The sequence below is a fragment of the Xiphophorus maculatus genome, chromosome 15 (assembly GCF_002775205.1).
Source record: "Xiphophorus maculatus strain JP 163 A chromosome 15, X_maculatus-5.0-male, whole genome shotgun sequence".
Classification (NCBI taxonomy): Eukaryota; Metazoa; Chordata; class Actinopteri; order Cyprinodontiformes; family Poeciliidae; genus Xiphophorus; species Xiphophorus maculatus.
In genome coordinates, this window is record NC_036457.1 from 15,266,459 (window position 1) to 15,288,858 (window position 22,400).

The 22,400-nt window shown below is 36.9% G+C and overlaps 1 protein-coding gene across 3 annotated transcripts in view; it reads left to right on the forward strand.

Moving 5' to 3' along the window:
- The window catches only part of LOC102233797 (synapse differentiation-inducing gene protein 1-like), a 45,526-nt gene extending 29,336 nt beyond the window's left edge, over positions 1–16,190 (forward strand). For all 3 annotated transcript variants that reach the window (XM_023347178.1, XM_005812606.2, XM_023347179.1), the window contains 2 exons: positions 5,581–5,718; positions 12,758–16,190. In XM_023347178.1, the coding sequence (XP_023202946.1) occupies positions 5,581–5,718; positions 12,758–12,916 (297 nt within the window). In that variant the 3' untranslated portion in view covers positions 12,917–16,190. The remainder of the gene's footprint in view (positions 1–5,580; positions 5,719–12,757) is intronic.
- Positions 16,191–22,400: the final 6,210 nt, after the last annotated feature.

Genomic DNA, 22,400 nt, shown 5'->3' on the forward strand with positions numbered 1-22,400 from the left:
GACCAAAACAAAGTAATGTTTAGTAATGAACGAAAAGTGATGGAGGTCAGGTTTTCCCCCAGAAAACTTGCTAAGTTTGCTTGCGGTGAGCGGTGCTCAGGGCGCTGCAGCAGTCATCCAGACACCCACCGTGTTTTTGAGTTAAAGAAATGTTTAAACCTGACAGGAAATTTGAAAATATCATTGTATAGTTATGCATTTTTGGAAGACTGGAAGAAATCTTATCTTATTGATACCTAAACACCAACTATAATCAGTGTCTGGCAGAAAACCAGTACCATCCCCACCACAAAATATGCTGTGAGGAAGATTTTCTTCCAGCAAGGACAGGAGAGTAGACTTTATCGGAAGATGGAAAGAACTAAAAATATGACAACTTAGAAAGAAAATCTGAAAATGACTTGTAACTACAATTACAATGAAAGGAGTTCCTATAAAATATTGATGCAGGGCGACTAAATACTAATGCTTGCCACACTTTGCTTATTCTTGCAATTTTTGTTGATCAACCTCATAAAATCCACAAGAATTTATGTGGTTGAATCAGCAAAGTGAAACTGAAAACAATGATGATACAGCAGATTGATTCTTTTAACGGTGAACTTAGGTTATTGTAGACTTGCTGAATACAAAGGGCCACCGTATTTTAATTTTAAAGTTAAGCTCTCGTAAGATGAATCTACATTTGGCATAAAGTAGAGTCATTTTGCTTGTTTATATCTGGCCACATTTCGAAAACGTTGGGGTTATTAGTGCACATCTTTCCTGATATTTAAATTAATCAAACCCTTCAGTGGCTTATGCTAAGTGATGAAGCTATCAATTATCTATTTGCAACTTGTTGGCAACATTTCATATTTTTACCACGCAGTTTGGAAAAAATGTCTGAATTCATACTCATTAGGACACTCTGGTAGAGGTGACCGATTGGCAGCAGCACGCAGATGCTCATTAAAAGTTATACGGGAAATGTGTAAACAGCTCTGCTTTGCTGTAAACCCAGAGGAGGTTCATGACCCGTAACACTACAGTATGTTTGTAGAGACTGATTTGAAATCATGTGTCACATTCATTTGAGTGAAAATGAAAGATAATTGCTTTGTTCCCGGAAGATAATTGGTTCATAAAATTTCTCGTGAGCTGTCTGAAAAGTTTGAATTATAGTTATCTTGTAGCCAAATCTGGTTCTTCACTTACTTTACTAACTTCCTGTGCTAGTTGAACTTCTCTTCCTCGGCAAATATTTACTAATGGTATTCTTGAAGGCTGTTTGTTTTTTTCTCCAAACAGCCACAAGGCTGTGCATATAATGTTAGCAAAAATCTGAACACACATTATGCAAGCTGGTCTGGCTCTGCAGCGATTGCACCATGGCATCTGCTTTAGGCCGTTATTGCAGAGTGACATTATGCACAATGTGAGCTGCATTATGCTCATCCGACCTTCTTAGCCTCCGCATTTCCTTTTAAAAAAGAATTAAAATATATTGACTACCACAACAGGAGTCTGTTTTCACAGCTTTTAACATATTTGTGAGCACAGCTTGACAGCAGAGTCGGATATTGTCTGCGGGCAAAGGACAATATGAAGGCTTTTGCTGGCTCAATCATGTTTGCCGTCAAATATTGCTTGTTTTTGTTTTGCATTTGTGTTTGAAGCTTAATCCAAAATGTACCCCTACCATGAGAGAGCAGAGCCAGGGTAGGGTCTCAACCACCCACCGTCTAATCCTCCATCATCAGTCACGCAACATGGCCGTGGGTATGCGCTGCTAAATTAATTGAAACTAGTTTTACGGCTACAAGCAAATGTGTTCTCAATACAATCCTTCATTTGCAACCTTTTAACATTAATTGCAATGGAAATATTACAACTATGTGCTGCTACTAATATAAAGAGATTCAACTGAAAGAACATTAATTTGTCTGCAATGTGTCGTCGTCATCTATATAATGATAACTGTGATAATAATGATAATGATCAAATTCAGGGCATTCACAAGCTTTTTTCAGTCCCTTTCTGATCATTTCATTATTATTTCCAATTTCTGACCTTTTCCAGTTATGTGTCGGCTGTTCAAAAACGTGTCTGTTGATCAAAAAGATCAATTTGTTCAATTTCATGACTATATTTATAGTCACCATATATTTTCTGAAGTCTTAATCCCCTCCAAATAAACTCCCCACTCAAATGTTTAGCATCCATCCACGCAAAGGTTTTTTTAAATTTATTTTTTATTTTTTTGCAGACATGGTAAACATCTTTAATGGTGACTTTAACTCAGCCATTCTCTCTCCTCTCATTTTGTGGACTGGAGAGCGATTTTAGTTGGAAAGCCTTTGAATTTTGATTGGGCCTCGTGATGTCGTTCCAGGTTCCCATTTTATCAGCACAACAGCTTGGTAGCAAAGCAGGCAGACTGGTTTGTCTTTGACCTAAGTGCATAAAAACCCATTTCCACTCTGAATAAAAGTGGTAGATTTTCAGCTTCTTCTGAACACCATCTGCCAGCTTAAGCAGCCATGCGGTTGGCAGATTCCAGTTTTGGCTAAATGACGATCTCTGTAGCTGCGCTTGCAAGACAGTAACATGACCCAAACTGAACATCACAAGACCTTCAAGCATCATGAACAAATGTGGAAACAGTAGAGTGATTCAGTAAACTGATTGGCTGAATGAAAAAAGAAAATGTAATGACCTAATGTTTGCTGGACAGACTGGCGACCTGTCCAGGGTGTACCCCAGAACGTTAGCTGGAGATAAGCACCAGCACACCTCCCGACCCCACTAAGTACAAGGGTGTTAGAAAATGGATGGATGGATGGACCTAACGTTTGATAGCTTTGCAATCTTCTTCTATTGGCACAGAGATTGACTAGTCGATTGTGATCGACTGCATAAGGAACATTATTTTAAATGCCCAAGGGACATGGCCATCCCTCCTACTCTGACCAACTTGACAAAGAGAGCATTATTCAGTGAGGCAAACAGGAAGCCCCTAGTGATTCTGGAGGAGCTGCAGAGATCCACAGCTCAGGTGGGGGAATCTGTTAACAGGACAGATGGGACAAATAGAGCCAGTAATGGTTGTAGAAACTTTAGGTATGAATTTCTTTAGCAGCTACAGGAAAACTATTCAGAGATGATTACATAAATCCAATGAAGGATCTGTTTATAATTACTAACACTATTCAGTCTGACTGAGTTTGACACACTCTGAAAGACCTGCAGCTATAATTGCAATGAAATATGACAGAATTCAAATCACACCAGACCTTTTTTTTGTCTTTTACTGTACAAACATTTGAAAACTAAGTATGATATTCCTTCTACTTCTTAATTATGTGCTGGTTTGGGTTAGTCTGTCACATAAAATCCCAATATAACATATTTCAAAATGTGGAAGAATATGAAAAAAGTTACTAAGGACTGTATTACTAGAGAAAATTGGAACACAATCATGATGCAAGACATTTTTACATCATACATTCAGGTTGTACCCTAATAAAAATTTAATAAATAAATAAAAAGTCAAACTTCCTTGGCCAAACAACATTTCCACAATAAAAGGATCAATAAGATATAGACTCCATCACTTAGACTGTATATGCTGCTTGCTTTTATCCACCTTCCCCAACCTTTTCTCTTACGTATCCAACCTATCTGATTAAACTATCAAATGCTATTTTACACTACTTTGTCTCAATAGCCTTGATTGTTAGTTTTTTTTTGGTCATTTATTTTCAATCTTCCATCCTCCTGCTGCATCATCCTTCAAACAGGATCATGGGAAGAATGCAGCTCAAAGACTCTTATAGAAACGGTGACCTCAATCTGCAATTTCCTTTCAATAGCACAACCACCGAAAATAAATCTCTGGTTTTTGTTTCGTCTTTGTTGATATGCGAGTACATTAGAAGATGTCACGGTCAAAATATGTGGATCGGTAGATGGTGACACACACTGATAATTTTTGTTCTGGATAAGGACTCAGAATCTGCAACCTCCCAAAGAGAGTAATAATCTTTTTTTTTTTTTTTGCTGAAAGCGTTGCAGTTCCATGTGAGGAATATTGTGTGGAGCGTGAAATAGTTTCATAAAGCTTTAGGGTTGGAGGTGTGTTTGATTTATAAGTTTTTCACATCTGAAATGGAGGATACTTTCAAGCGTATCCTTTTTTGATACCATCTGTTGTTTAGAAGCCAAAATGTGGGCTTCTGCATATATCAGAACTAATGGAAACCTAATGGGCCATCACGAAAACGCCATGAATATGAGCTGTGACATTTGGTGGAAGCAAACAATCCCGCATTCAGTGACATGTTTTGTTTCTCATTACACAAATGACTTTTCTTTTCAAAGGATGGAGATTCTTCCCTCACTCAGATTGAAAATTACCTCTACCTATTCACACTTTATTGTAATGAGAGAGGCTACCATCTGCCATCTGTCACTTTTTTACAGTAAAATCTATTTTTTTCCCCTCTGTAGACCTAACAAGATATCAGCCATAAATATCCAAACTGCATTTATCTGTTGATGTGGTGTGCAACAATGTAGCAAAAATTGAAAGCAAGCAAATTTGAGATATGGGCCTGCATATCACTATGTGTTGCTTATTGTTCAGCAGTGAGGAGTGTGTGTCTGTTTTTTTCTAGTTAGTCACTTCAGTTAATAAAGTGTCTTGAATATATATTTTCGCATTTTTTACTACTACAATCTTCAGTATAGTGCATGGACAATTTAGAGATCTCATATAATTTGTGGTGTGAGGAGTGTGTAGATGAGCTTGATTGACAGCGCTAAGACCCTCCTCCTCACTCTGATTGGTGTATTTCTACAAATGACAGTAGAACCAGAGGGAGGAGGCTCATGCTATGCTGTCAGGACATAGTGACAGTTTCAAACAAATATGTTAAAAATATATTTTTTATAATATTAACTTTAAAGAGTAACACTGTAGGTATGACAATTTGACACAAGCTCACCATTAAATAGTCAAGAAGCTGCCTAACTTTAGTCTGGCAGCTTCTGGTAGAAGGTCAAACAAAGATTTGGGATGGGAAAGTGGATTACAGTGGAAAATTGAGTCATGTTGCACAGAAGAAAATCCATGAATCAGTAAATTCATGAATACTGAACCCTGAATAGGCTGTGGTCCACTGTGGCACCATGAATATAAAAAATTTTCATTTACAAATTATCATAGTGGTTATAAACTCAGAAACCTAGTATGCATTTTCCAAAAGGAACAAGTATTTCAATGGTATTTTCAGGATATTAAGTGTAAATAACAAGCTTCCACAAAAATAACTATGTAACAATGGTGGGTGAGTTTAAAGGTTTATATTTTTGTGTTTGTATACTGTTTCTATGTTCTTTTGATGTTCCTATTGAAATGCTCCAACTTGAGGGTTTTTTCTACATTTTTAGTACCAGAACAGAATGAATAATGCAAGATGTCTTTGTTAGCTTGACACACCTCTTTGTTTATTGCCATGCCACCATTTGTGAGCTGTAAAATATGTCTGTGGTTGATGCCTGTTATGGAAGTATGCTATGACCTTGTTCTCTATGCAGACGGACTGCTCCAGTGACAGTGAGAGCGAAGATAACTTCATAGTTGTCCCACCACGAGACCACCTTGGCCTGGCTATTTTCTCCATGCTCTGCTGTTTCTGGCCTTTGGGGATAGCAGCCTTTTACTTCTCACAGGGGGTGAGTCCACACACATACACACACGATTACACACACGCCTTCAAAGCTCCGGTCCGTTACACATGAATGATGCAGCATCTGTTTGTCAAGGTCTAACATTTTGTGCTTTCAAACACACAGAAATGCACATTTTCATAGATTCATCAGTGTGCACACACTCACATGCACGTTCCCGTTTTTTGGTGGTGTGCGAGTCATTACCACAAGATTAAGAACCATCACTACCAGTAAAAACCTTGCAACTGACAGTCCTAATGCAAGGCCAATTTTTATTAAGCAAGCCATCAATAACTCAAGGCCAATCTGTAAGCCTGATGCTCTGTAAACACGATGAGAGCCTCCTTTAGTGGGAGTTCATAAATCACTTTTAAGGCTCTATCTCTGAACGCCAAGAAAGGAGGCTTTCAAAATCCTTAGGTGAGAAGGACCCTTTGAACTATTGCCGTTTTCAAGAGGATTAAAGATGAACCCAATTAAAGGTGTGCCTCGGTGTTTAAAAATGATGAGCTCTCGGAAACACTAAACAGGCCTGTTTCAGCTGCTTTGCAGGAGGTTAGAGAACTAAATAGTTGGAAAAGGTCCATGAATACATGAACAATTGTCCACGTTTTATTTCTTTTATCCACATTTACGTTGCATTTTTAACTCTTTAACGTAGACATTATGATGGCCTCACTAGACATTCACCGTGAAAAAAATGAAATTAATTTTTTTAAATAAAGAGTTTTCACATTTTCACTTTGATAGACAACATGCATTTAGACTTTTAAGTCATTGACAAATAAATACATTATTCCTATTGGGTGAAAACTATATACTGTTATCAAAATAATGTTACAAACTATGTTACTTTCAGTATTTGTTTCTTCTGCAATCTCTACATGCTGCTTACGCTTTACACTCGATAAAACCCTCACTACCAACTACCCGCCCTACTTTACCCAGTTGACTTGTGTATGTTACCAATAAAAATTTCTATTTTCGTCCTTAAGCTCTCCCAGCTGGCAAATGCTTAGCCTCTTCAGCATTTTAAACTGCCTCACCATCCTCATCTAAAACTTTCCTACAACTAGTGTCACCATATTCTTTCTTTTCTGAGATACACTCTTTGGCTTCTATCTTTTTTTTGTTTGTGAGCAAACAAACAAAAAAAATCACTACATTTACAGATTTTTACATCTCTGTTAGTACTTTGTTAGTTGATGATACAATAACATAATTTTTACTTGTAAGGATCTTGAATGAAAAGGATTGACAATATACCAGAGGTGCTAACCATTTCTGGTTGCTTTCCAGTCATGTAAACACCTCTCCACTAGTCAGAATGTCAGAATTAGCTTAAACACTAGGTTATGTAAACAAAAGCTTTTTGCTAACACTAAAAGCTAATATTAACTGGCTGAAAATCAACTAGGCTATTGGCTTCGTTAGCTAGTTAAACTCTGCTAATCGAATATATTGCAGTAAACTTTAGACATCCCAACTTACCTTCAAAAAAGTGTTGCCTTAAGGATGGCATTGATCACTTTCTAGACCATGACGTTGTAGGGAAATGACTACATTTCTTATTAAAACAAGTGATAAGAGTGACTGCGATGCAAGATGCAAAGGAGTTGGAAAATCTTTGATCCAACCTTTGCTCACTCTAGAAGGGTCTCAGGAAATAAACCATAACATTAGCATGGTACTTAAAAAAATGTAAAGTTTCAAAGCCTTTGTAAAAATGGCACCAAACTTTGAGACCAACAACTAGCCCCAATTTCATCCAGTGATATGGCTAATTAAAGCAGCAACCACAGACATTCAGGAAAATGGCTTCTAAATATGAAATTACAATAAATTATTTAATTAGTTAATGTATATTTGACCCACATTCTTATATTGAAATTCACTGTTGAGCTATAAAAGCTCACATCTGCCGTATTACACATCCGTGACCCCGGTGCATTTGAGTTTTAACCAGTAACAAAAGCAAGACTCCTCTAATAGATGTCTCTGTCGGCTTCCATCCAGACTTCCTCCCTCTCCCCCGGTTTGCAGGAAACAGCTTGAAAGATGCCGTGTTGCATAAAGAAGACAAAGACCAGTCCTGTCTTGCCGCTAACCGATTCTTTCCCGTGCATCATCAGCAGGACAAAGAGATAACATATTTAAGGGATATCATTAGCACACCCACGTGCTCACAAAAGCTCATTTAAAACCAGGCACTGTACCCGTGCATTTGCTGTGGATCGACAGCCATTTCACTAAATTGCCTTAGATGATAAAGCTTGAACATTTAACCATCTTATCTTTGGAGGCAAGGAGTTCAAGTCAGTCAGTGAATTATCTTGTCAGGAGCTAATTTGATTCTTCCTAAGCAATTATGAGAACATTGTGGCAGTGTTTAGGTACAGGCGTTTTTTTCTGCCAGTCTCCCTGCTTTAGAAGTTGCATCAAGTAGAGCTGTCACGAAAAAACATAGAGGGAGTTTTAAATTACTTTATTTCATAGCTGAGTAACTCCCTGCTGTATCTTAATTTCATTTTTTTTTTCTTAGGAAGAACAGCCAATGAAAAAATTATTTAAGCATATTTGACTGTGTTGAATGTTTTTAACTGAATACAGACAAAAAGTCAGAGAAAAATTCCCTGGACCATTGCCTATGTTCCTTTTAAAATGTGGCCTAATGTTTAAATTATAAACATTAGTTTCAAATGATCAAATAAACATTCCATGTCGGTTTTGCGAATAAGCTGGAAAAATGTGAACATTTCATGTTTTTTTTGTGATGGTGAAATAATAAATTGAGTCACTATATCATCCTTCTGATCAGGATCAGTCTGAGATTATTGGCTAGTTTCTTATAAAAATAAAAAAAAATTACATTAAATTTTGTATGGGTATATGAACTGGAAAATAATAGAAATACACCTCTACATAACCCATCAAAAAGCACTGGGATCAGAACTCAAAAAACTAAAGTAACATTTCAGATGTTTCATGTAATATTTGGGAGACAACGAATCCTCCGAATGGTTAAGAACCACCTGCGAGCATTTGTTTCTTTCTCCAAACATTGTTTGAAGAAATGATTGCCTTTTTGTCGATGAATGACGAGAGCAGCAGAGAAAGCTGAGGAATTTCAAAGATTTCAATGGTTGCACATCAGCCTCACCATTTAGATGAGGACATCAACAAACAAACTTGTTATTGACTGTAAATGTCTGCATATGGTCGATCGATAGTCATGCTACAATACTTGAAGGTCGTGTTTAGTCAAATAGAGAGCTTCTGGGGAGAAGTTGAGTCAGGGCACCAGGATATATATACAAGCACAAACACCGACATTGTTTGTCTGTATCTGTTCCCTCAAACAGACCCCAAACAGCTAAATTGGTATTTGCTGAAGAAAACATTTTAAATCCCTTGTAATGCTTTTATGAATTCAGGATTTGTACTAATAAGCCTCAAACACTCACAACAGATAATGACTTAAGTACCCTGGTTACCTGAAGAAATTTTGTTTTGACTTTAGATTGTAAACTAGCAATGAGTCCTAATTAATCTGACAGTAATTGAGTGCGGGTTGTGTTTGGTGCAGATAGATTTCATTCTCATCTCTGACACAGCCGTGGACCAACGTGTGGAGCTGAGGGGGCAACAATGATTCCGCTCTTGATTATGCAAATATAACTCCACCGAAGGTAGATTATGGCATACAAGTCATCATAATGAATGAAAATGAATGAGTTAATTATTGTTGAGCAGTTAAATTGTCTGTATGTCTGTGTTAAGGGCAGTCAGGACAGTGAGCGTCAGAGATGGAGACTTTCCGCTTTGCACATCATTTGGTAACGAAAAAAAATCTGTTAACGCTCCTGAATTGACTTCTGACAGCGCAAAGCAGAGTGAGCCTCCATGCAGCCAAGACTGAGATGTTATCTTTTTTTTTTCCTATGACACCCCATTTCAGTAATTTTGTCAAGGTTGTGCAGATAAAGCCCAGAAGCTTTCTAACCGTTTTGCTCTCAAGGGTATCCTGACATTCACATTGACATGCACTATTAGTCTCTCACAGTTCTAATCTTATAAAGCCATATGAGAGCATTTCTTCATTTAGCTATAATCTTTGCATATGCAGAGTGCACCAACATGTCTGATCTTCTGTCAACACATAAACCTTTTAGATTTCATTAATTAGATAAAAAAGAGGAACGTCTGCTTCAACTCTACACTGATGGAGAGAACTATTTGCTGTTTTGGTAGTATTCAGGATTTATCTTTACCAGACAGCAACAAAAAAATCCTGAAAAAGATTTTTTAAAAATTGTTCTGTCTTTTTCAGTTGCATGTCTGTATTTCCTTAAAAAATTTGCTTTTCAGCCATGATCTGCATTGTATTGCATTATTAAGTCTTCCGTGAAAATATTCCTTGACCTTGACACTGAACCAGTTGGTGTACTGTGGAAGAACACACAGTCCACTACTAAATGTGGCAAAGTGCCTACTGAGTTCTTTATTTTTTTTATGACAATTTGTGCCAGCAGCAAAGTGTTCTTGTTTTAGTGTGAAAGCATTCTAAATTGGTTTGCTGTTTACTGAAAACATGGTTGTGCATAATAGAAAAGCTCTCAGTGGAAAACAGTGAGAGCTCATTTCACTTTTAATACATAAGTAGCTAATTTGAATATGCTGGGAGTGGAGACAACTATAATCATATTCTATTAAATGTTATTTTGTGTTCTTTTAACATTGCAAGCAGCTCATTCTGGGTTTGGGCTACAAACTTACCGCCTACAGGTTAAACTTTAAATACACCAAAACTGAAACGTGAGAAGGAGATCCAAGAATTTCCCACCTGCATTGTTATTTTTATTTACTTATTTTAATTATTTGTAGTCTTCACAATACATTTTACGGCTCACTGCTGAGATAGTAATATTCTAGTAGTCATATATTTTGCATTTTACTGGGATTTTATAATACAATACCACTTTCATTATTAAAAATTGCCATATATTGTATCAAATAGTATAAAAAAACAGATTTTATTAAGAACAAAACAGTGATTGGATCAAATTGTGGTTGTTGTTTTTAAAGTATCAGAAAGGTAGCAGCACATTAAGACATGCATGACTCTGTCGCTGTCATGATCCTGGTTTTTGTTCTGAGTTTTCTCCTTAATTCCCTCCACCTTTGGTGCTGACTGATGCAGCCGTTTTTGGTTTCTTGATTGTTCTCCCTGTGTGTATTTAGGTTCACCTGTGTTTCTTGGTGTTTTGTTGGCTCCTCTGTTTAGCTTGGTTTAGCTTAAGTCAGTACTGTTATGTACGATCGCACATGTGTGTGCAGAAGTGTTCCTGCTGAGAATAGAAGTAACAAGATTTGCTGCTTACCTGGTTCTGCTCGCTGTTCCTCATTAAACTTTGGCTAAACACGACAGTCGCATGTCTTACCAATTGAATGGATTGTGTGATAAAGTACCATATAACATTTTTTTCAGTTAATCAAAACAATAAGATGAAGAGAATTATAGTTGTCTTTAATGTATCAAATAATTAGCAGTGTATCAAGATACATTGTACTGTAGCATATTTTATGTTATTGTTTTGCTCTTTATTATATGTATCAAATAATATTGTATGGTATCGTAATCAAAACAATGATTACGAGTGAATTTTGTTTGTGGTCCTTAATATAGCACTATATCAAGATACATACATCAGCCACAAAGTGGAGGCGCCCAGCTTCTCGGCAGATTCAGCATAAAGTAGTTAGCAGACGCACTCCTTGTCCATCTTAAAATAAGGAAATACAAAAGATCAGACCTGATTATGACTCAGAGCGTCTGACCCTGAGGCTGATCTCATCATACGCGGGCACATCACACATTGTTGTTGAAATGAAGTCTGGAATAATGAAGGTCATTCCCCACGCTGACATCCTGGACTTGGAGGCTCTGCTTCCACACTGCAGTCTGACCCATGTGTTAATATACAGACACGTTGAATTACGGTTTCTTTAACGACAATCTGCACTCTTCACCCTGCTGCAGCTGAGGACAACAAATGCATAAATGTGTCAGCAGTACTGTAATTAAGCCAAACAGAATTAATGTAGCGAAGGACAGTGTCGTTGGAAAACACAAAAACAATTTGAATCGAGAATGAAAACACAATGGAATAATTCCTCCTTCCTACATTCTGTCAATTCCTCATAACACTCCAGTACTCTGACAATGAACCCATCATAACACATTAAGTGACTAAATTATGGACATTTGAGGACAATCTAACAAAAGTTTTGTTTAAATTGAAAGATTTCATCTAACCAGATTGGAACAGCTTCAAAAACAGGATCTATCCTGGAATAACAAAATTACCTGCTACCTTAACTGCTTCAAATAAAAGTAGTAGCAAAAAAAGAGAAAAATGAACATTGCACTTCGTTGCCAAAATCAGTTTTTTCCCTTAAGGGCAATAAAACGAACACTGACTGCACTTGATTGAAGTCACATTTGTGGAAAATCATCTTTTTTGTACCCTTAATTTTCCAATTTTTAAAAAAATCATCCGTTTCACATCAGATCTCAGAAAACACAAAGTTACTACTGAATTACCGTCAACAGTGTTGGGAAGAAGGTCCAACAAAGACTCTACTTCCGGGCTGATCTTTCCTCCATCCAGAACTTTTACAGGCCTAGGGTCAGGAAGACAGCAGTTGACATCTTTGCAGACCCCAAAGATTCTGGACACAAACTGTTTAGACTTTTATCTTCAGGTCAGCACTATAGGGCAATATTTTCAATAATCATACGTCATTGAGACATTTTCTTCCCCAGGGTGGCTCTCTGATAAAGATTGCATATTTACACTATTTCAACCTTGTCTTCCTCTTCTGCATACATATTTACAATAAAAACATTTATTTTAATTTCCCTTCATCTATATTTATATTTAAAATGTCTCCCTTGTGAGTCAAAGTCCTTGTTGGCGCGCACAGCTTTGGTGAATAAACCCGATTCTCAATCTGCTTTCCTTCATTTTCTCTTTTCCAGACCACCAAGGCGGTGAACAAAGGAGACTTCCCACTGGCCAACATCGCCTCCCGGAGGGCTTTGTTCCTCGCTGCCCTAGCCATCACTATAGGCACCGGTGTTTATGTAGGAGTGGTGGTAGCTCTCATTGCCTACCTCTCTAAACCAGGACACATATAGCAGAAGCACCCTGTTTTCCATCACCTCCTGGGAGCCTGGGAAAAGAACAAACCCCCTCTGGGGAGACAGAATTGCACCTGCAGACTTTGAGGAAACTTTTATGTGGATGTACAGTTTTTTTTTTCTGTCTTTTTTTTTCCATCCACCTTTCTCTCTTTTCTGCCTTCTCCTGCAAAAGACCCTCTGGTGTACAGGACAAGCCACAGTGACTAGAGACAGGTCAAGCTTCAGGGGAATGATGGGGGCACAGGGGAAAAAAGGGAACTTTGACTTATTTGGCTGTTTTTAACTCCACGGATGTGATGACAAAATTTCCCGTGAGCTTTGTTTGCATTCAGTTGACTTGATCCTTGTTTGCTTTGACTGGATTTTATCTTCCCAGTTACCTAAACTGAGCTCCAAAGGAGAAAATAGAGAATATCGTTCAGAAATCAAGTAACTGACTATCATCATTAAAGACGGTTAAGAAATAATGTGCTCATTTAAACCAACTCTGTATTTATTACAGCTAATGTTATATCTCAAGCTTCTTTGGGCAGACTTGTCTTGCAGGTATGCCAGCTATGAATGCACCCTTGTCTTTGACTCATCAACTTAAACTATTGGTATTTGTACTGAACTGACTTCCTCACAAACTAGGAATAAGATTAAGCATAAATGCATAATGTTGAGATAATGTTGAGAAAGATCCTTTAATTTTTTTCTCCTTTTGTCATGTCCCAACACAAACTTCATTGTAATTTGGTGTTGTTTTATGTGTAGACCAACACAAAGAAGTGTATTTTGTATCAACTGAACTGTTTTATGCAATAACCTTTTGAATTTAGGACTGACTGCATGGTTGGGGTAATTGTACTGCTGAAGGTGGACATCTACCCCAGTCTCAAGAGTTTTGGTGTATTTAGCTTTTCCCCAGAGTACAATGCTACCACCACTACTCAAGGTGGGGATGGCATGTCCAGAGTGTTTTGCAATGCTAGTTTTCTGCCAACATGATTAAATATGCTCTCCTCTGGCCAGAGGACCTTCTAATACATGTCTGCTGTTATCCCACGTAGATTTTGGCAAACTGCTAATGGGAAAATACATTACATTTTAGCAATGGTTTTCTTCTTGTCTCTTTTACAAAATGAATGGATTTCTAAAGTGGGGTGCACAATTAATATTTGTCTTCTTGACAGAAACCAACACCTGGCCTATGGACCTCTGTAGCTTCTGCATAGGGCTCTTGGAGGACAGCAATGGCTATTTAGTTGTGCTATACTCTACATTTTTGGATGAGTTTAAAAAAATATATCGTGTCCAATGTTGAAAACTTGGGACTTTGTCTGAAAAGCTACCCCTACTTTTGTCTCTAGATCCTGCTAATTTTCTAGAGTTCTAGATCAGTTGTAGGCAAAAGGTTGTACTACTTTTTATTTATGTATATCACAGGAAACGGTACTGACCGCAAAGATACTAGACCACTTACAGAATTTTATTTATAAGAAAAAAGCATGCATCATTTCCTTTTTACTTTATTCTTATGTGCTAATTTACGTTGGTCATACAAAATCCCAATGAAATACAATGATGTTTGTGTTTTGTGAAATGACAAAATGTAAAAAAGCTAGATGGTTACTCCTTCAAGAGGCTTTGCAGTAGAAGATGTTGATAGAGGCTTTCTTCTCTTTAAAGTGTTAAATTGATATATGTCACAAAAATACATATCGGTGCCTCAGTCCTGTATGTTTCCACAGAGAAAGTGTCCAAACACCACATACACACCTGATGGAAGACCAAATCTTGGTGTCTCCTGTGGTTATGAAGGAGTCCTTACTAATCTCACTTTAAAGAACGTAAGTAGCACAGATTTGAGTTATTTAGATGGTCTGAGATTTACTCCCAATAGTCTCTAGGGACCAAAATAAAATATTTAAAATTACCCATGCACAGCTGACAGGAAGGTTATAAATCATGTAGATAATCTCATTTAAAAGAATGCCTTACATATTTTTCATGAATAAATGGAAAAATGCCATCTGACAGCGTTGAATTTTGCTCTAATCTGTTATTCCGTGCATGAGTCCTGCTATACCGGCAGTATACTGCAATGCATGATTGGTTGGACAGTATAACTTGTTTTTCTATGTGAAATAAAAGTTTTAACGGCTGTAGAACAGACCACACTTGCACAACTCTTGAATCTAAATTCCACTCTTCAGCTAGTAACAAAAGAAAATCTGAAAACATAGTTTTAGGCCATTAATGAGTGAGATCTGATTGAGGCTTCATCATTTTTCTGTCAGTCCTTCAATAACTCTCATGGATACTCAAAAAAAAAAAAAAAAAAATCTGGAAACGCAAAGAAATCTTAGCTGACTTGAATTGTTATTCTCTGGCATTTCAACTGACTCTTGTGCATTGAAGCTTAGAAACCAGGCATACTGTTTGAGCGGTGAAGTCTCAGGAAGCTAGATGTTACATTTTCTGCACAGGTACTGCATTGTTTGCAGTACCTGTGCTGCTAACAAGGTACTGCAATTAGGCTATAAAACAAGCTTTGTGGTGTAGTCCCCAGAGAACAACCCTGAAATAACACAGCCACATTAATTTCACTAATAAGCTACTTTTGGTTTTGCTTGTTGCTACAAAAACCTTTTTTAAAGGTAAAGAGTCGTTTTCTTTAAATGAAAGCCAGTTTTGAGTTGCCTTTTTATGAAAGCCAGATACAGATTTACAGCGTAACGCAGACTGATTGTAACATTTTATTTGTCAAAGCTTGTCTGAGTTTTGCTGATCTGAATAGGCTGTCTTCATCGGCTCCAATTGGACCACAGGTCACCACAGAAACTCTGGATCTACAGGTTTCAGTGAACACATGTGTCATCCTCATCAGTGAAGTTATTGCTAAAGACATTTCCCTTCTTTCTGCAGATACCCATTTACATGCATTCACTCATCGAGAGTGTCTTTCAAACCTGCTTTGTTTTCTTACCTGGGACTGTATAGTATGTCAAGACGGTATGTGAACTTTTATGCTGCTGCTTTTATTTATTTCCTTTCTGGCGAAGACCTGAGTCCACGCATCAAAACAATCGTTCTCAATGCAGTTCTTAATGCCGGGGTGATAGTCGTATGTTTGTGTTGAGCTTATATGTCACATTTATGTTTTTGAGTTCTTCCTTTCTATTTTTGTGTGACTGCATCGTGTAAATAGTGTCAACAAGATGCAAAAGCATTCTCAAATGTATTGGAAAATAAACCTGAACAGAAGGGTGTCTTCGTAAAAGCACAAATGTTTATTCATTTATTTATTTATTTGCTTGTCTTTTATTTGTCTTTGGGAGTTGGAATAACTTGAAGATACATAATTATCTGAAACTATCCCCACAGCCTGAGAGAATTGAGTTCATGAAGCAAAAAGCAAAGCCAGACTGAGTCACAGAGTGTAGGCTGTATTGCTAGGAAGAGACAGAAACTTGGATCTGAACCAATATCGTTGATTTATGCAAGAAGTAAAGCTCCCTTTGTGTTCTTGGTGTTGCTGATGTGTAAATATAATACCAGCATCAAATCTAGGACAAAAGCAGAGTTTATTTTATTTATAGCAAACATGTTTAATCAGTTTTATACATTATTTACACTCTGAGTTCAATGCCCAGGTCCAAAGTGTTTATAACCAGTCATGTATGCTACATGTCAGTCTTATTTAACATTCTGTTAGTCTTAGAAAGCAAAAACCAGTTGATGTAGTTTTTGAATTTCAGACCCAACTGGTTGCAATCACCGCATTATCATGCTCAACATAACCTTTCTCTAAATGACTGTGTGTATTACTGCACGTTCAGTTTTAACATTGCTTGTTACTTTTATAGTTGTTGTACACAAATGCATCCACATATTTATTGGCTTTTAAAACTTAAGAGTTGCTTTTTCAGTTTCATTACGAGAGAATTGACTACATTCTGTTTTTATCACTGTTACAAAGCATATGTCCTTATTTGGGAATATTTTAACTGAATTTGTCCAAATGACCAAAAAAACACAGGCCATCAAAAATACTTATAGAAACATGCAAAAAGCTGCTCAGGAATTATAAGAAAGTGTTACAGGTCCCAAGTGTCAGAACCTCTGTAACAGCGATGACACAATCTGGAGAACAAATTGACAGGAGTCATCAATGGAACGTAGCACTGCCTTTAGCATCCAGATTGCTTTTTTATTTGTTATTATTTGTTAACACACAAAACCTTTATATTATACAAGAGTAATGCTTTACATTGCCACTAAGCTTTGCTGCAATTTTACTGTATTTAAAGAAACCAATTTAAAAGCTTGAAATTAAAAATTCAAATTTATTTTAAGTCATATTTGACATAAGAGCAGCAATTCTATAACTACTGAAGGTAGCATAATGGCTAGATTGTGCTATAAGATGTCACCATGTCTCTGGAAAAAAGCATAATTCTGCCCCTTTAATTATTTTCCTAAAGAATCATCTTTCTTCAGAAGATTACTCAGTTGTTTGTGCTTGAATGGATTTTGTAGAATCTGGATAAAATCTCCTTCTCTTGAGCAGTCTGAATACTTCTTATTGCTAGTCCTCCACCAGTGGCTCGCACCTAATTACACTCAGCTTGGTACAGATTGAAGGGGCCTTCTCAGAAAATCAATGAACATTGCTCTGCTCTTAGACACATTTATTAGGAGGACGGACTCCACTTAACACCACTTAACGAATGCATTTATGGCTGGGCCATGATCTTGCTCCACGCCCTGCAGATTCTTTAGCGCATTAAGGGGCAGGCAAGACGGTTTTTTGATGAATATGTAAAAAATGTAAAAAAGCTTGAAGCGCAAAGTCTTGAGAGGACATAATGGAAAATGGGATCCTCTGGGACAGGTTAATGATCAGCCACCTTGCAGTTTAATGTCCTTTCAGATAGAATCACTGATCTGCAGCTATGAATTGCAAATGACTAGGCATCTGATGCAAGAAATAAACCCGTGAAGACTTAATTATTCTTTGTGGGTCATGCTGTGTCACAGTACGTGCACACTGCAAGAAACTTGAGTTTGGTTCCAGCTGTGGAGAAGATTTCTTCGCAAGAGAGGAAAACATCTCGGGTTGCTGTCACTAAACAAGCTGCAGAAGAACAGAGATGCTTTCGAAGTCACCGGGAGTGAGCAATACTCATAAACAAACAACATAAAAGGGTGTTTTTTTGTTTGTACCAGCATAAACAACCAATGCTGAACAGCAGACACAAGTGGGCTGAATTAATAAGCACATATGGATCAAAGGAAACTGGTTATGTTTTACAGAGTTCAAGAAGCTCAGCTGAAAAAAAAATAAAGACGATGTGTTTTTAAAATAATGTGATCTTGTGTGTCCAATATGTGCATTTTGATGGACTATTTCATTTACATCTTTATGCTCGCACATACCATGAAAATTATTGCAAAAATGATTAAACATGGGCGGGATATTCCTGATTAAGACACAAAAACAGCCTCTTTGATCCAGATGTTGCTTGGTTTTCTCCTCTCTAAATGACTCAGGTGTCATGAAACCAATAAATGAAATTCATACATGTTAATATTAAAGTGCCACTGCTTATATGCTAAAAAATAACTTCCTAAAAAATAAATAATGTCAGATTAGCTTGTTTCTTATGTTCTGACAAGTTTATTTCTCAGGCATGGTATTCCACCCAAGGATGGAGCAGCACCCAGAAGCCCTATTTTACATGGGCTGATGATCACCCACCCACATGACATGGAAAATCATCACAACACAGCTCAAATAAATATTGCTGTAAACCGTTTTGTTCACAAGCGGATTAGGAAACAAAAAGACATGCAGAGCAGCTTCCAAAACAAGGCATTTGTGTTTTGATTTCAATGTGTCTGTGCAAAATGTCCCTCAGCAAATTTCATTTGGAAGCTGACTCCATTTTTTAGTTCTTACCATACAAAATCCAAATTATATCCAACTTCCCTCAAAGGATTTCTGAGGTTTGTTTTGGGAAAATAAATTGTGCTTCTCATAACAGACAAGCGAGAAACTTTCTACTCGTCACATCATCGAATCCCTACAGCTGTAAAAACTAAAAATTCAAATCACCATATTGGGCCTAAACATCACTTTAAGCTGATAGAACAGTGAGCAGGTGTTGGTTCTGTGTATTGCGTTGTGAATATGAAGTGGAATATCATTTCACCATGTTCTCAGATGAGGGGGAGATTCTTTTTCTACAGGGTTGAGTGAATCTTTCAAATAACTGAATCACATACAGCTGTGTCAGGTTTTGACCAAAACACAGCCATGAACTTAGAACTGGAGAGAAACTTACAGGGCTTGAATGGAGAAAACAGAATGTAGAGCACGAGCAGAGCAGCAAAGAGAAAGTCCGTGAGCCTATTTATTAGGTTGAAAGTAGAGAATGACATTGAATGCTGGTGAGTCAATTAAGGGATTAGGAACAGCTGTGAAAGAGAACAAACAGGCAAACTGAAGAAAGGTGAATAAATTACACAAAGGAAGTTGAACCAGCCCTCCTTTTATGTTCGTTTCTGAGGTACAGCAAAAATGTTCGTGGGTCAATTTGACCCAGGTAGTGTTTAATCATGCAGTAGTGTCAGAAACCAAAGAATTCCTCTAAAACATTTTTCTATCTGATTATTAACTCCAATACTAACCATTTCAATCAATATTTGTGCAATGATGTTTTATTATTTCTCAGAAATTAAGGATCGATGATGACAACCTACTCATTTACTCATTTGGACATTAAAAAAGGAATTTACATTTTTTATGGCCATTGAAAATATATATATATATATAGATTTTATTACAGACTCAGAGTCCAGATTACATACAAAAGAAAGCAAAGACAATAAATGAAAAATAAAAAAGTACAATAAAAATAAAAAACGACTCCTAGCTATTCAGAAGGGAGTCATACCAGTGACAAAAAAACCTAGACACAAAAAAATAATAATTTCCTTGAAATTGATCTTTGGTAAAAAAATTTATATTACTTTTTTTTTTCCAATGGGTGATCTTTATAATTGAACTTGAGACACATCAAGACAAATGAGTCATGCAGAGAATATTTATGTTTCCCCCACTTCTGCTGAGTGTCCTATTAAGCGTGTACCTATTAAGACAAATAGAAAAAGTTTTATGCAAAAAAATACTTCCAACTATTAAAAAAAAAATGTACATTTTAAAACGGGTCAATTTGACCCGCAACATAACATGAGGGCTAGATACAACAAAACTATCAAAAATGACTGAAACTGATAAAAGAGAAATTAATCAAGAGGCATAAAGAGCAAACTAGAAAGGAAACACAAAGGAATCCACAAGCGTAACACGTTTCTACCAATAATGAACACAAAAACATGAACTGAATACAGCAAGACCTTTTAAGAAATAATAGAAAACTCAGAAGAAATCAAATGAAAAACAAAGCACACATGAATCATGATAAGTTCATTCCTGGTACGACTAAGGGAAGTCCAGGTACCACCACTGGCACTTGCACCACTGTTTCAGAACCACAGCCTTAAAGGTTAGATATAACATTGGTCATAATTATAATGTGCTGTATCTCTATACATGCTGCATGTTTCCCTGTAAGTACGAATATGGATCTATGACTTACACTCAACAGACTGTGTTAATGTTTTACACAGAAAACACTATCATATTTGATAACTGCTAGCAATGCTAGCAAAATTATCAATTTTCCCCATTTTGAATAATGAAATTTTACACAACAGTTGCTGTACAGTAGCCCACTGTGTGCGACATATTTAATATAATATAGACCCTCAAAAGTACACAAAAAGTGGTTTGAAGCCAGCATTATGTTTTGTTTGCAACGCAGCCTTGCGATGGACCTCTGACCTGTCCAGGGCGTACTCCACCTCTCGCCCAATGACTGCTGGCGAAAGGCACCTGCCCCCCTCCAGATCCGTCAAGGATAAGCAGCTCTTGGAGAAAATGGCAGCAATTTCGAAAGATGTTGTCAATCTTTTTTCCCCTGGCTTTAATGTAATAATCCAGTGTTTCATCTGAATGCTTATCAGTCTGACCTTGAGAAGAGTTAACTGGACAACCAACCATCTATATGAAGTGACCATCTGTCACTTCAGAATACATTTTCCCATAATAGAATGATTCAGGTATTATTTTCAGTTTGCTTTAAAATTCTGTTGTATCCCTACCTAAATTATTAAAACTTCTAAGACAATAAATTGGGAGAATTTCTGCTTTCAAGACATAATTACATTAAATTAAAGCATGTTCACCTTTTAAATTGCTTGCTCTAAATCTAATTGAAAATTGATGGTCAAACTTGAAAATTGCAAGTTCTCCATCCAATATGTTTGACATTGAGATGTTTCACGAAGTAGAACATGAAATAAATTTAGTAAATTAACAAAGCTGGTAGAGACATTTCCCTTAAGTCTTGCAGCACTGACTGCAATTAAAGGTGCTTCTGCAAAGTACTGTGGGGGCTGAATACAAATGCATGAAATACATTTTAAATTTCTCTATATAAAGGAAATGAAAAGGTATTTTTTTTATTCAGCTTTGTATTTATGCACTACACTTTGTGGTGAACTAATACACACAATTTCAACATACATTGAAGTTTGTGTCTCTCTATTAAGGAAATTAGAACAATGGTGAGTTTGGTGAAAGATAATTTAATCAATAAAATCAAATATTCTCTCAGTCTAGTTAGCATTAGCTTTTCACCCGCTTTATTCATCACTGTTTAAATTCATATATTAATATGTCTCGTTTCAAAGATGTTGACCTATTGCTTCTGCCTGACTAGGTTTCATCCATGAGTCTGTGGATCTTTACATGGATGTTTCCTGGAAACCCTTTTCAAACGCAATGAAAGCAAGGGATTCCATGTTTTCTCATAGTTCTGACTTTTATCTGGCTGCTGCACTAGTCGGTTTGTCTGCAAGCAGAGAGGGGAAAAAGGGGCTTGAGATGAAACTAATTTTATGGGTTTTGAAACCCACTGGGAGACCAAGATACCCTGTAAAGATTTATTTATCAGCTAGAAAGCAACCAAAGGAAAGTGGATTCAGAAAAAGGGAAATCTTTATGAGATTGCACAGAGGAATCTGTGAATATACGGCTTTTAAAAGTTGCTCTGAGGCAGCAGCTGCTGAGGCAGAAATACTCTTTTGGAAGATAAGGTAAAAAGCACATCAGCTATCATTGTGAATAGCAGATGTAAACTGGAAAATTTCTTCAGAAATTAAACGGGGCCTGCCAAAGAGTGCCCGCCAGTTGGAACCAAGCGTTCTGATGCTAAAAATTGGTTTCAATGCTAAAGTAAGCTACAATGTCCTCAATAGCATGTGGAGAGTCACAAGCACGTTGAGTAACATGGACTTACTCCATTAGGTATGTTAAAATTTGTGTATAAACTAAAATAAGCCAAAATGCAAATGATAGCCTAAA